The 13,829-nt window shown below is 40.9% G+C and overlaps 1 protein-coding gene across 6 annotated transcripts in view; it reads right to left on the minus strand.

The window, feature by feature from the left end:
- The window catches only part of AFAP1 (actin filament associated protein 1), a 51,454-nt gene that overhangs the window by 32,192 nt on the left and 5,433 nt on the right, over nt 1–13,829 (minus strand). For all 6 annotated transcript variants that reach the window (XM_083748603.1, XM_083748604.1, XM_083748606.1 and 3 more), the window contains exons 2-6: nt 8,934–9,062; nt 7,645–7,742; nt 3,753–3,861; nt 2,157–2,368; nt 1,530–1,709 (exon numbers count right to left, since the gene is read on the minus strand). In XM_083748603.1, coding sequence (XP_083604729.1) covers nt 1,530–1,709; nt 2,157–2,368; nt 3,753–3,861; nt 7,645–7,742; nt 8,934–9,060 — 726 coding nt within the window. In that variant the 5' untranslated portion in view covers nt 9,061–9,062. The remainder of the gene's footprint in view (nt 1–1,529; nt 1,710–2,156; nt 2,369–3,752; nt 3,862–7,644; nt 7,743–8,933; nt 9,063–13,829) is intronic.

The raw sequence follows: 13,829 nt of genomic DNA on the forward strand, positions 1-13,829 counted from the left end.
GACTAAACCACAACATTTTATAAAGCATTTAATGAAGATGTCTGATTCTGGGAAGGTTCCTGTATTGCAAAATAGCTCATTTGCAAGGAAGGAGTGGAGTTAGAATGAGAGAAGGCTGCATGTGAGACAGGCTTTCACTCTAGCCAGTGCATCATGTCTCTGAAGCAGAACAGGCAGTGTGAAAAATAGTCCTTCCAAGGTAGCTGCTTCCTTGTGCAAACGGGCATGAATCAGAATGCCAATTTGCAAACGAAACAGCATGTAAAGGCAAATGGGAAAGAATTCTTCATAAACTACTTTAATAAATTTCAAGAGCCACTGGAGAAAAGTTACTTTGCCTGAGAGTCCTTCTGAAATTAATTTAGGCTTCAACACTGCAAAGGAGGCGGAAGTACATGAAAAACTAAACTATAGCAATTACAGGCAACTGCTTACTATGTGGCAAAAGTGCCTTGATAAGAGTAGAAGCATCGAGCTCATTCCGTTTCTGAGATCAAGGACAACTTTCTGCCAAAATTAATCACCTGCCTTTCTATTGTGCTTTGTCAGCATGCAGTTTGATTTCAAAATATGGACGCTTCAGAGCCCCCCTAAGGCAGGGAAATTTTAAGTGGCTACTACAGAATCATAAATACAAATGTAACACTTTTTGCCTTAGCTTTTTAGAGAAACAATACTTTTTGCCTGCAAAAAGATGGCCCTAACATTCTACAATGTGCAGTCATCAGCCAAGCTGCAATTGTTTGGAACAAAGTCCCAATGGAACAAGAGAAGTGAAATCTGGTGACTTTTAAGTGAACTGAATCAGGACTAACTTTAGCTAAAAGTAGGGCCATTTACATTTCAACTACTTCGGATTGTTGGTGAAACCTGAATAATTATACTTTTATAAATAACCAAACATATGAACAGAAAAAAGTAAAACAACAAAAAGTAGAAGCTGGGAGTGAAAATTTGAGAAGGCAGGAGCAGATTAAAAGATGAATGAGTACTAGGTCACATCACCAGTTGATTGAATCCTCAGAGGAGGACAACAGCAACAACAACACACTGAGCCATGTCATACAATGTTTATGTAAGGCTTAAGGATACTAGTGGGCTGAATTATCATGCCTCCAGTAGCAGCTGGCAGAATGCATGGGGTGGAGCTGCATTGCTCTCCTAGCTCCCCAACACCATGTGTGGCTGCTACTTACCAAGGGGCAGGGCATGAACAGCTCAGCGTGATGCTCAGTGTGATGCACAGCGGCAGAGCCAATTTGACTCTCCTGCCACAGTGTGGGGGACCATGCTGCGCTGCCTGCACCTCACCCTCTCAGTAAGCAGCAGCCAAAACATGGCGTTGGGAAGCTGGGAGAGCACCACACCATGGGCCAACGCTGCTGCATGCCCCAACGTCACGAGTTATGGAATAGTGCCAACACTTCACACTTCAAACATATCTTCAAGTTTACTCACATTCTTAAACACACTTTTATGGCACCAAGATCACTATAGGAAATGGGACTGGTTAAAATTGCAGTACATACCTTCAGCCATTGATCTGCCTGCTCCTTGCTCTGTACAGCAAGCACTAAAGCATCTTGCCCCTGGTGTGTGATTTTCAGCTCATGCTTCTTCTTTTTACTATCTTTGGGAATGTACGTAATACTGCAGCCACTCAACAAAAGTTCCATCTGAGGCTGTTGGTCCTTGGAACTCTTATAGCACTAAACACACAATTAAGAATGATATTAGGACAAAGCTTCATGGTGCGTAAAAAGCAGCTCCAATCTAAAGCTCAAAAAAAATTTGCTTCATCTTTTCACTAATCAAAGATAAACAGCATCAACATTAACACAACTATATTGAGACCATGTCATGGTTTCTAAAATAGCAATAAAATTTGTTGTCAGAAAAACTAATAATGAAACAGAAGCCCCAGCTGAATTCTAGTACTCTGATCCACAAAGCTTTTGCACTATGGCAATAATTTTTGCTGCTGTGAGATTTTGTGATAAGTGGGTTGTCCTGCTGGTTATGTTTTCACCAGGCTAATGGCAGCAGCAAGTCTGGCAGCACACCCAGGCAGGTGGCTCACAGCCTCATGGATAGTTTTCCCAGGCTTCAATACACTATAACTGGCATTATGACAAAAAACCATAAATTTTAGTCACCAGTAGTTTGTTTTCTTTGATCACACAAAGCAGTTTAGTCCACTGCCCAAATCGCTTCTTTCTTAAAAGGAAGGCACAGATTTTAGCATCCTTAACAAGGTCCATCGATGCTTCTTCAGAAGGCCACTGGTGTCTCATTTTCTTCCCTTTCCCATCCTCATCCTCTTCATCATAAGACTCATAAGAGCTGCTCATAGCATCAGAATCGTAATCTTAAGACAAAAGTGGTGGGGTGGGGAGTTCTATTAAAATAAACTTAACCAAACAGCACATTCCAACAAAGCAGCATTTGGAACAAAACAGTCTGCTCAGAATGATCTCATGTCTATCAAAGCATTTTCTTAAGTAATATCAGTAGATTAAAAGATCAACAGACGTAAGTCTACTTTGTAACTTTTTATAGAAGTATCACAGTTGCATTTTCACTATCAAAGTTAGCTTACAAATAATAACCAAAGCCAAATAACTATAAAACAAAGGAAGAAATGCAGAATCCTAAACCTATTTGTTTGGGAAAGTTGGTTCAAATGTTTAAGGGCCTTGTTGTCCAGCCCTCTCTCATTAACTACATCTCCTCATAATGTGAGAAGGAAAATGCTGATCTGAAAGACACCCAAATCCCAGGCCTGCCTCCTTATACATAAAGTAAGTTTTATATGCCCATGAAAGGGCAAATGTTTAATCAGTTTGTGCAGTCCCACAATGACTTCAATTCGACATACTTAAGTGAGCCAACCAGATGTCTATGGGAAGCCCTCTCTCGCTCAGAATCCCCAGAAATTGGTGCTCAAAGGCATTCTGTTTCTAACACTGAAGCCACAGATATAGTGGCAGCACAATTCAAACCCAAGATCCACCAGGATGATAAGTAAGTTTTCTCGCCGAGCCCTTATCCTGGCTTAGCCAGAGGCACAGCAGGGGAAGTCTCCTATCCCAGCTCAGCTAAAGCTGGCTGAACTGAGGCCAGTGTAAAAAGGAGTGTGGCTGGGTGGGATAACACATGGGTGACTTGCACCTATTCCAAACCCCCTTCAGCTTGGTCATGTGACCTAAGATCCTGGTAAGGGATTGGACTAGTTGACCCTCAGAATCCCTTCCAACTCCATAATCCTATGGAAGCTACACCGTCAAAAAAGGTGGTGAAAGTCAAACTCTATTTAAAGGCTTGTTTTCTCTCTGCCAGACTCAGGCCAGCTCAGCCAGCAGTAGCCTTGTTCCTCAATGGAGTATGGAAACAAGGGTAACTTATGCCAGCTTCATTTATGTCGGTTTAAATTACCCAGAGTAGATTCTGCTGGCTTCCTATAGTTAGAATTGCTTGGTAAAAAGGTCAAGCGGATCATTATTTGAAAAGTGCAAGACAGTCTTGAATGCTTGAGTAGCATACAGTGAGCAAAAATAATTCTTGGTAGGTAACCTAGAATACTGATCAAGTGTCACAGGCTCAACATTTAGCTTCTCAATCCTACCAACAAATGAAATGGAATCTAGTTTAGCTAAAACAGGTTTATCAGTTTTGTGCAGATGTAATATATATTGTCTGCATTTTTTTCCTGTTTGCAGTTGACTTTACTCAGTTGTGTATCTTTTACTTACTGGATGTGATGTATTCTGGAGCCTTTCCTGGACTGAGTGGTACTGCTTCCTCATAGTAACCTTCAGGAAGGGATGAAGAAGGTAATGGTGGTGGACCATTATCTGGTGGCTAAATGGGGGAGGAAAGTTGATTTTACTTATTATTTATTTAATATTTATATTATATTATATTAATATACCACTGTATCAAAAAACTATTATCGCAGCGGTTTACAACAATATAAAAACATAAAAGCAGGCAATAAAATAATAAAAAGTTAAAAGCAAGTTAAAAGCAAAAAAACAAAAACCAAGCATCAATAGACCATTGTGGGGGGTGTACTCCCAAATGCCTACATATGCCTGGCACAACAGAAAACTTTTCAGCAGACATTTAGAAGTTGGCACAGAAGGCACCCCCTGACTCTCTGTTGGCAGGGTGTTTCTCAGGACTGGGCCGATGACACTTAAAGCTCAATTTCTCATTGTTGTCAAACAAGCCTCACCAGCTTTGGGAATGACCAGAAACTCTCTTGCAGATGATCTCAGCGGCTGAGCTGGAATATAAGGGTCCAGGCGGTCCCTGAGGTATCCTGGCCCCAAGTTGTTCAGGGCTTTGTAAATCAATGCAAGAACCTTAAACGTGGCTCATTAGCAGATGGGACAGCTAATGCAGCTGTTTTAACAACACTGTCACATGTTCTTAACCAGAATCTCCCATCATCAATCTGGCCACGGCATCCTGCACCATCTGGAGCTTCTGAACCAGACCCAAGGGCAGCTCCACAAAAGTGAAGCACATTGAATGGCCAAAAGAAAACATCAAGGTGTTGTGGTTGTTGTTTTACATTATGTTCAGATCTTGCAACTTAGGAATCCTGCATGGAAATTTAAACGTCCAAATGCAGCTTTTGTATAATCACAGCAGACCACTCAGCTAAGCTGCCTTTTCTTCTAAGGTAGGGAAATGTGATCTGAGTGTTCTACCAATTACTTAGTAGCACAGGACTGCGCCCAAAAGTCTTCCACATCAAGACGATGTGTAACAAAGTAGAGAGAGTGATTATGATGGACTCTGTATCGATGGAGAATTTATTGGCTACTGCAAGGCTGTAAGCTTAAGGAAGGAAAGAGAACCAAATATACTTGAATGACCTGCTGGTCTTGTCAACAGGGTGGAGGAGTGGTCTTGTGTCCCTCCACCCTTTTCCTTTCCCCCACTTTAACTATTTGCCTTCTATTGAAAGCAATGGAAGGGAAATAAAAGGGACCAGACTATGCCACCTCAACTGGTTTGGGGACCTACCAGCAAGGACTTAGTCCCACACAATGCACTCAGGGCCAAAGGATGGCACGGCCTGACAAATTCAGCAAATCTGCTGGTTGCAACGTAAATCAAGCAAAACCAAGCAACGGGTAGTCGTTTAAAACAATAACACAAATGTTTGTAATTCTAAATGGAAAGACAGAGATGTTAAATATTCAAGAATAAAGTTATCAAAGTACTTGCCCAACAGTTAAAATATCACATGAGCCTAGGGCTAAGATGTGGCAGCATTTACAAAGATGGTCCACAGCAAAATGTGCCTAGATGAGTCAGATGCTTTCCATAAAAATGCAGGCTCAACCAAGTTGAAGAGACTGATTGGGAATAATAAAATCACTGAGTTGAGAAAGTCATTAGAAGGAGGGATGGAGATCCCTAAACATTATCATGTTGCTATTATAACAGCTGTGGTAGAATGAACAAATACAAGTAAAAATTACTCAGGCTGGGAATTGGAAGAAAGCAAGTGGGACCTGAAACAATATGTGGTGTGGATTAATTCTCTTCAGGACTCCAAGCAGCCATACCTGGAAGAATTTCACTATTAGTTATAGGATTGAACAGATATTTCTCTGGCAGCATATAAACATTATTAGTGAGCTAGAATGTGTTTTTTCTTTAAGGTGGAGAATGCAGACAGCCTGATATTAGGATAGCTTTGGTCCCTTAGGTGAGAGGTGAAGGGAGGGGTATTTATATGAGGCATCAGGTTTACAGAATTATTTTTCTTGGTGTAGTGTGAAGCGTCACTGCACGGTTGTGAGAAAGGTGGAGGAAGTAGTTTCTATAACCTTCAGAACTACTGGAGATTCTGCCCACCTGCTCCTGCAGAGTGAGAGATGGAGAGGAAAGTGCCTGGCATGAAGGCTTTGTTCATGGGGTGTTTATGAATTATTGCTTGCATGTCAGTATTTGTCCAGGTTTGTCTGGGTCTCACAGAGTAGGCATGCGAGTACAGTGGTACCTCGCAAGATGAAATTAATTTGTTCTGCGAGTTTCTTCGTCTTGCGGATTTTTCGTCTTGTGAAGCACGGATGCACCCTGGTATTAACGGTTTTAAGAAAAAGGAAACAAACTCGCAAGATGTTTCGTCTTGCGAAGCAAGCCCATAGGGAAAATCGTCTTGCAAAGCAACTCAAAAAATGAATAACTCTTTCGTCTTGCGAGTTTTTCGTCTTCTGAGGCATTCGCCTTGCGAGGTACCACTGTATGTTGTTGTTTGAGGATGGGAAGTTGAACTGTGGGAATAGTGTCAAGAGTGTGATCTGACAGTGTTCTAGAATAGTAATGAGCATATTAGTTTAGGGTGTTTTTGAGTTTCATTAGTGTGAATGTGTTGTTCATATATAGAATGTGCTTGGGTGGAACAGAATGTGATGTATTTTTAGCAGTAATTATGTTTTTGTTGTATAGGGGGCTGGGAATGCAATTGGATTGTGACTGCTTTTGCATATGTGGATGGGAAGAGCAACTTGATTTTTCTTTTGCCCAATTGTTGATCCTGTTGTTTAAAATGTGGAAATTACACTTTTCATCTGTAATATTCTATTTTGTAGTCCTTAAAGGATTTTCGTTTGGCAGTTTGCTATGTTTTACAATGTTGAATTTTATTTCCATCTGTGAAGCTGATTTTTATGCATAATGTGCTAAGAAGATGCACTATTTAGTTGTTCATTGTGTCAAAATGGGAAATTAGTGGTATTTTTGTATTTGTTTTTAATTATCCTAAATAAATAAATTACCAACAGTCAAAATACTAATTATAAACTTATGTTATCAAATAACAACTAAATATTAACAAATATAGTCTATCAAATGCTGTAAGTTAAATTATATGCTAGCTGTCAAATACTGTCTAATATTTACTTCTATTGCATTCAAGCCATAAAATATAGTCATTTACATTGTAAGAGGGATTTTCACACTATGTCCCAGGGTACCCTGAGTTCTTTGGAGGAGTAGATTAAAGACAGCTTGTGCCCTTGGTCTGCAATGTGCAACCACAGGAATGTCTGGTGTTACAAGACCCAAGTGAGTACAAGACCCAAGAACACACTGCAGCATCTTGTACAATGTTCAGGGATTCTGTGGAGAACACAGATAAATCCCTTGGCATATGTCAGTAGAGCAATTATTCCCTGAAGATAGAAGTATGAAAACAACTGAGACTGATTAACATGTCAGCTATCCAATATCGCAAAATATTAATTGGCAGGCATCAAATACGGAAATCAATTAAAATTGGGTGAAAATTTGGTGTAGTATCTTCATTGAAAACGAAACACTGGGAATAGTCAATAAGCAAATTTGTTTCAATTATATTTAAGTATGAACAGGAAGACCTGGTGGATCATCTGTTAAGGACAGTATTAGCTAAAAATGAAAGTCAAATTGCTCTTCAAGTAGATGGTATGGCAAGAAAGGTATGGCAAATCATCCTACTGGATATGCTTTCACACTTTCAATAGATATGAGGGAACAGGTTATACATTCAAATAAACAAATAGGTAAATGAATTCCAAAGGTGTACTATTAAATAAAATTGAGAAAGATCTCTTCATTTGCAAACACTTAGAATATACTCACCAGCCATTGCTGAGGAATTTCTGGCAGAGGCATCTGAGGAGGAGCAGGTAAGTTACTGGTAACCTCTTGTTTCTGTGCATTTTCTTTTATTTCAAAATCTAATGTGAGGATGGGGAAAAGACTATGTAAAATTGGTATTAATTAATGGAGTCGGTGATGCTTACCATGGCATCAACTCAAAGCTTACACATAGGACATGGGGTGGGAGAGAAGGAGTAACACATTACAAGGGCAGTGACTTGCTAAATGAAAATAAAAACAAGAGGGGAGTTAAGAATCCTTACTTTAAGAAGCCACTAAAGCTTATCATGAGGGAACATCCTTGAAGCTGCAAAGAAAAGAATGGGAAGGCACTCTTGCCCTCACTTGAGGCGTGAAGAGAATGATGCAAATCTTTCCTCTGGGAATAGGGCACTAGTGAGTGTTGTGGCCTATCCAGTGCAAAGACCCCCTCCTCCCTTGAAAACAGCCTTTAACTGAAACCAATGGCTGTTTTCAAGACAAAATGCCATGGGGTGGCAGTTTTAGAAGGGTCAGAAAGTAAGTGGTCAACCCTCCACTCTCCATGCCCTGTGACACCACCACCCCTTAAAAAAGAAGTCCCTCACACACTGGGAAATGAGACTTGAAAACAGCCTTTCATTGGGCTGAATGAGAAGCTGCTTTCAAGCCTAATTGCTGTGCAGAGAAGAGTTAACCCTCCTCCTTCCTCCCCCCCTACTCCATAAAGCACCCCTGTTCCCTGTTAGAGGCATGAACTGTTTGTGCCCAATTTGACCATACTCCCTCCCTCAGCACTAATAATTAAAATAATAATAATAATAATAATAATAATAATAATAATATTTATACCCCACCCATCTGGCTGGGTTTCCCAGCCACTCTGGGCGGCTTCCATCCAAATATTAAAAACACAATACAGCATCAGACATTAAGAACTTCCCTAAACAAGGCTGCCTGTAGATGTCTTTTAAAAGTAAGATAGTTGTTTATTGCCTTGACATCTGCTGGGAGGGCGTTCCACAGGGCAGGCGCCACTACCGAGAAGGCCCTCTGCCTGGTTCCCTGTAACCCCACTTTTCGCAGTGAGGGAACCACCAGAAGGTTCACCCCTGCAAGATTGGCCACTTGGAAATGCTGTTCTACTCGGGTGCAGAACCTGTAAGCCAGACTGCAACAAGATGAGGAGGGGGGGAACTGGGTGAGGTTTTGTTTTCCTAGTGCTCTGGGTTAAACACAGTCTTACCTCACCCCATACCATATGCTAATAACATAAATCTGGCATTAACCTTTTGATGATTGTATCCTCAGAAGAATGTTACTCAAAGCTGCCTTTTTCTCCCTGACTGTGGTTGTTAAGTATTCATGGTCCAGAAGCTGAAGAAACAGCTGTAGTTCAACTATTAATTCTTCCATGGCTGAAACAAAATAAAAACAATTTTGCATAAGGAAAATATGCATAAAAATGACATTTAGAACAGGCAGCCTAGCAGAACTGTAAAGGAAGCTGCTGGTAGTGGTTTAAATTGTACATAGCAGCTTCCTGTCTATTGTTGTTTGAGACCATTTGAACAACAGGTAGGAATGGTATTTATACCAAGGCAATCCAGTGACAGGCAACTGAAGGGAAAGGACACTTAGACTTCTATGGATAAGGGTAAGATGTCCAACTGGTAAATCCACCACCCAAACCAATTTCATCTAACCCTTCGCTTGATGACATTTTTCACATTTCTGCATTTATAGTCCACCTTCACTGACAGTCTGTTTATTTGGCACAACATACTTCTGGCCTCTAGACTACTGTCAGGAAAATGAGACATCTTTGAGGATTCAGAAAGTGCTCATCCCTTGGACAGGCGGATAAACAGTTTGCAGCAAAGCCAGTTCAAGCATTACCTACCCCCTTCATTAGACTAGAGCACATTCTTCCCTTTATTGATGCTCATCTACAAACATTAACATCTGGAAGCCAAGGGGTGGGATGAGTTTAAAGTGCCCTACACTGCCAGATTATTATGGTGAAACAGGACACTGCACATATTTGGGTAAATGTGTGATGTAAACAGCTTTTAGATGTCTGAGGAACCATGAGGAAGAGCTCTGGGCTTTCTAGTAACATTTGAACCTGCCCTTCATATGCAAAGGCACAGAAAAAAAGAAGCAGAGCAGCTAAGATGATCCAGGTGATGGAATGCAGGGAGCCTTAATAGATTAGAACAAATCTTTCATGTACTGACAGTATAGCACAGACTTAATATTGTCTGTTCTGTAGGAGAAAGCAAAACAGATTTATTGACCATAAAATTTCTGATGCCATGAAAAACCAACTGCTAGATTTATTTATCAAACTACACCACCCTTTATTTAAGGCTATCCATAAAGATAACCAGGTAACTTTCTGAGAAGCAAGGTTTAATTAGATACAGTTATTGAAGATGCTGTTATGTTGCCTAGGGGAGAGCAGCACAACTGAGAGATCATGAGAGCGGTCAATTCCCAGGTGGTATATATCCATCCTCACCCTTGATCTGGCAGCACAAAAAAGGATACAATGAGGGCAGAGACACAAAGGGGGCAGCCCTCCCATAATGAACAAACCTAACTTTCAACAAGACTATAAAAAATGAATGTAAAGATTAATTTGGTTGGTTGGTTCAGATGTTCTCAGAAACAAAATTTTGTATATGAACACTTAGATGTAAGTGTACCAACACCTGGATAACTATTAATCATGGCCACAAGCCTAGATTGCTTTTAACGGAATTAGAAATGTTTATATTTCTTTTTTTTATGCCATCATCTGAGTATCTTAGAGTGGTTCACAGCATAAAAATCCAGAATAAACAAAACAAACCAATAACCTCCCTCCCAATGTTCATGGAGAAGTAGCCAGTCCCTGGTTGTGAGCTCCCAGAGAAATCTGGCTGGCTGTGTTGGAAGCAGAACGCTAAGTGAGGAGGAGCTCTGGTCTCTTCCACCAAGACAATTCTTGCGTTAAGAGAAGATGGAGCATGCATTTCCAATTATGAGACACACATTATGAGCAGCTCTACATATCTGCTGCATATTAAATGTTAAGTATAAACAAAATATGGATAAATACAGTACGCTGATATGCCGATCCCCATACCATCTCAAAGGCAGGAGGAAGATTTGTCCTACACTGAGACTCTCATTAGTTGGCCATCAGGGCTGCACCCAGCTGAGTCCTCTGGCTCAGGCAATGACAACCACTAACCACACTACAACGGGGATGGATTTTCTCATCTTGCCAGCTGCTTCTGTTGCTCACTTGAAAATTAATAAGGCTCATATCAGAATTAAGAAGCTATTGCTGCCATCTGTCTTCCTTAAAACACCACCACACTGAATTATTAAACACTGCAAACAAACACACATTCCTAACTTTTATGTGATTTCAATTACTTCTGCACCAACAGAATCCTTTGCAAATAAAAAGCCAGAAGACTTTATTTGCCATTTCATTTTGTCAACCTGCAATTCCTAATAGCACTTTTCATTTGTTTTCATCTTTAGCCCTCCACAAAGAATTACACATTTGAGTTACCTCTTAAATATTTAAATGATTTTATATTTTGTACAAGCAAGTCAAAACCTACCACTAGAAGTGTAACTGAAAGGTTTCTTTTGCTTGGGGGGGGGGGGGCATGTCTCTTGGCAAAGGAGGAAAAAGGAAAATCCTTCATTAAGTCTTCCCATTACCATCAACGTTATCAAGCCTTCATCAACATATGGCTGAAAATGGTCACTATGGGACTTGGCATGGCCTGTCTGTCTGAGTGTGCAGCTGCCAACTGTCTGTAGAAAACAGCTGTGACACACACAAATAACTGGTAGAGGCAAATCTTACAGAGGTCTTGCTTCAGATATCACATTACAATATATTTCATAATCCTCTCCCCACCCCATCCTCCATTAACACGAGGGAGGGTATGGATTAGGTATTTGAACTTCCAAGAGAGAACTATGTCATAAATAAATTTCAGTGTGGTATATCAATGCTCAGAGATAATTCACATTACAGTGTTGCTGGTTTTATTGTGTTGTGATTCAACTTCCATGTTGTATTCTTTTATCTTATGCTTTCAATCTTTTAATTGTAAACAACATACGTAAGTTTGAAGTTGACACAGTAACCAGAGTAAAACATAATTCTGTTCACATCACTTTTTTAGGTGTCTTTCGATACCATAGCAAAACGTTTTGAGTTTTCAAAAGACAATATGTTGGATCTTGTTAGCCAAGTAATCCAGCAGAACACAGGCGAAGTGTTTACAATTCTGCAAATTGTTTGAAATGCCATATGCCATTATACCTCTTTGTTCCTTTTCTGCACCACTTCTCCACAAATGGAGGAGTTCAGATGCCAGGAGTGTCTTTGACTTAACACTCCAAAAGACGAGAACCACACCTAATTGGAGAAAGTTGAGCAGCTATATGCCAAGTGCAGAGGGGCGTAGTTTAGAGAGACTACAAGTCTCTAAAAGAAACATTACATCAGGCATCAGTTTGCCAGAAGTGATCAAAACGAGCACACACACCCCATCTCCACCACAACAAAAATGTGCAAATATCGTTCTTTCTAGTGCTATTCACAATAAATAAAAAGTTAAGCTGTCATGTACACAGTGGACAACAGCCAAATAAGAAAGTCATTTGTCAGCATTTCACCAGTCAATTGACAGGTCTACCACCTTAAGAGGGAAGATCCCAGTGTTTCGCAAGACACACCTGTGTCTGGGGAAGGGCACAACTGCTTACATTTAAGTGTGAACTGGCCCCCAGATCAAGGTGGCAGCTTTTTCAAGGAGATGCAGTTACTCAGCACCAGCCTGCTAGGCTCCCCCTTGGTATGACTTCAGTTTCATTTATTTTTTAATAACCACAGAATCCAGGGGAAAGCATGGCAGACCAAACCAACCAACCAAAGGCTCACCTTGGTAGGAAACACATCAGCAAATTTTAGTCTGATTTTATGGACAACAATTGCAATCAATTCCTCTTTACATGTTCCTAACTTATCAAAGTAACATATTCTCAAGGTAAGAATGATTCTGGCAAGAGTCGCTGACAAATCTTTCCCTAGAGACAGCACACCATTAACAAAATAGTGCACCATTATCCTCACCTGCTTGCTGTCAGCCACCATATTAGGACATAGCACACATATTTCCAAGTGGTGAGGTGTTCCAAGACAGCACAACAAGGTTAAAATTCCTTTGAATGAGAAAGCACTGAAGATCAGACACACCAGTTCATCCAGATGATCAGAAGCGCTCAGAATACTGAGGGACCCGCTCCCCTAAAAAAATATTATGGGGGCCGAAACTGCTTTGGTCCCTAGGAGGCAGCACCTATGCTGGGGATTTAGGGCATCCTTACAATATTTCTTTAATTTACAAATATACTGTATAAGCAAAGTGGTCCTATGAGCAGAGAGAATCAATCCAACTCCTAGAGAGCAGCTATGACAGGCTGCTCTAAAGCAGCGTTTCCCAACCTTGGGTCCCCAACTGTTTTCAGACTACAGTTCCCATCATCCCTGACCACTGGTCTTGCTGGCTAGGGATGATGGGAGTTGTAGTCCAAAACCAGCTAGAAACCCAAGGTTGTGAAACACTGCTCTAAAGTGGCACTCAGGTTCAGCTAACCCCTACTAAACTGTCTCTCTCTGCCTGCTTCTGAACCCCAGTTGCTAGAAACCACAGGAAGGGAGAGTGTTCTGGTGCTCAAATCCTGCTTGCGGGTTTATCACAGGCATCTGGCTAGCCACTGTGAGAACAAGATGCTGGACCAGGTGGGCCACTGCCTGATCCAGCAGGCTGCTCTTATGTTCTTCTACCCATTCATTTCCCAAAAACCGCACACACATATAAACACACCTTGTGGTGCACAGGTCCAAGCCCCTATTCATGCAGATGAATTGTCCATTCCAGAGAAAGGGGACAACTGACAGACACTAAGAAAATTGCATAGCTCAGTTGGTTAGAGCATGGTAGTAATAACACCAGAATTGCAGGTTCTATCCCCATATGGAACAGCTGCATTGCAGAGGGTTGGACTAGATGATCCTCAGGGTCCCTACTGTTCTATGATTCTTTTTGTCAAGGCCATGACCATTCTTTCACAGTGAGTAAACCAGCCAACCATATCACAATGAT

Source organism: Podarcis gaigeae, assembly GCF_964106915.1.
Source record: "Podarcis gaigeae genome assembly, chromosome: 7".
In the NCBI taxonomy this organism is placed as follows: Eukaryota; Metazoa; Chordata; class Lepidosauria; order Squamata; family Lacertidae; genus Podarcis; species Podarcis gaigeae.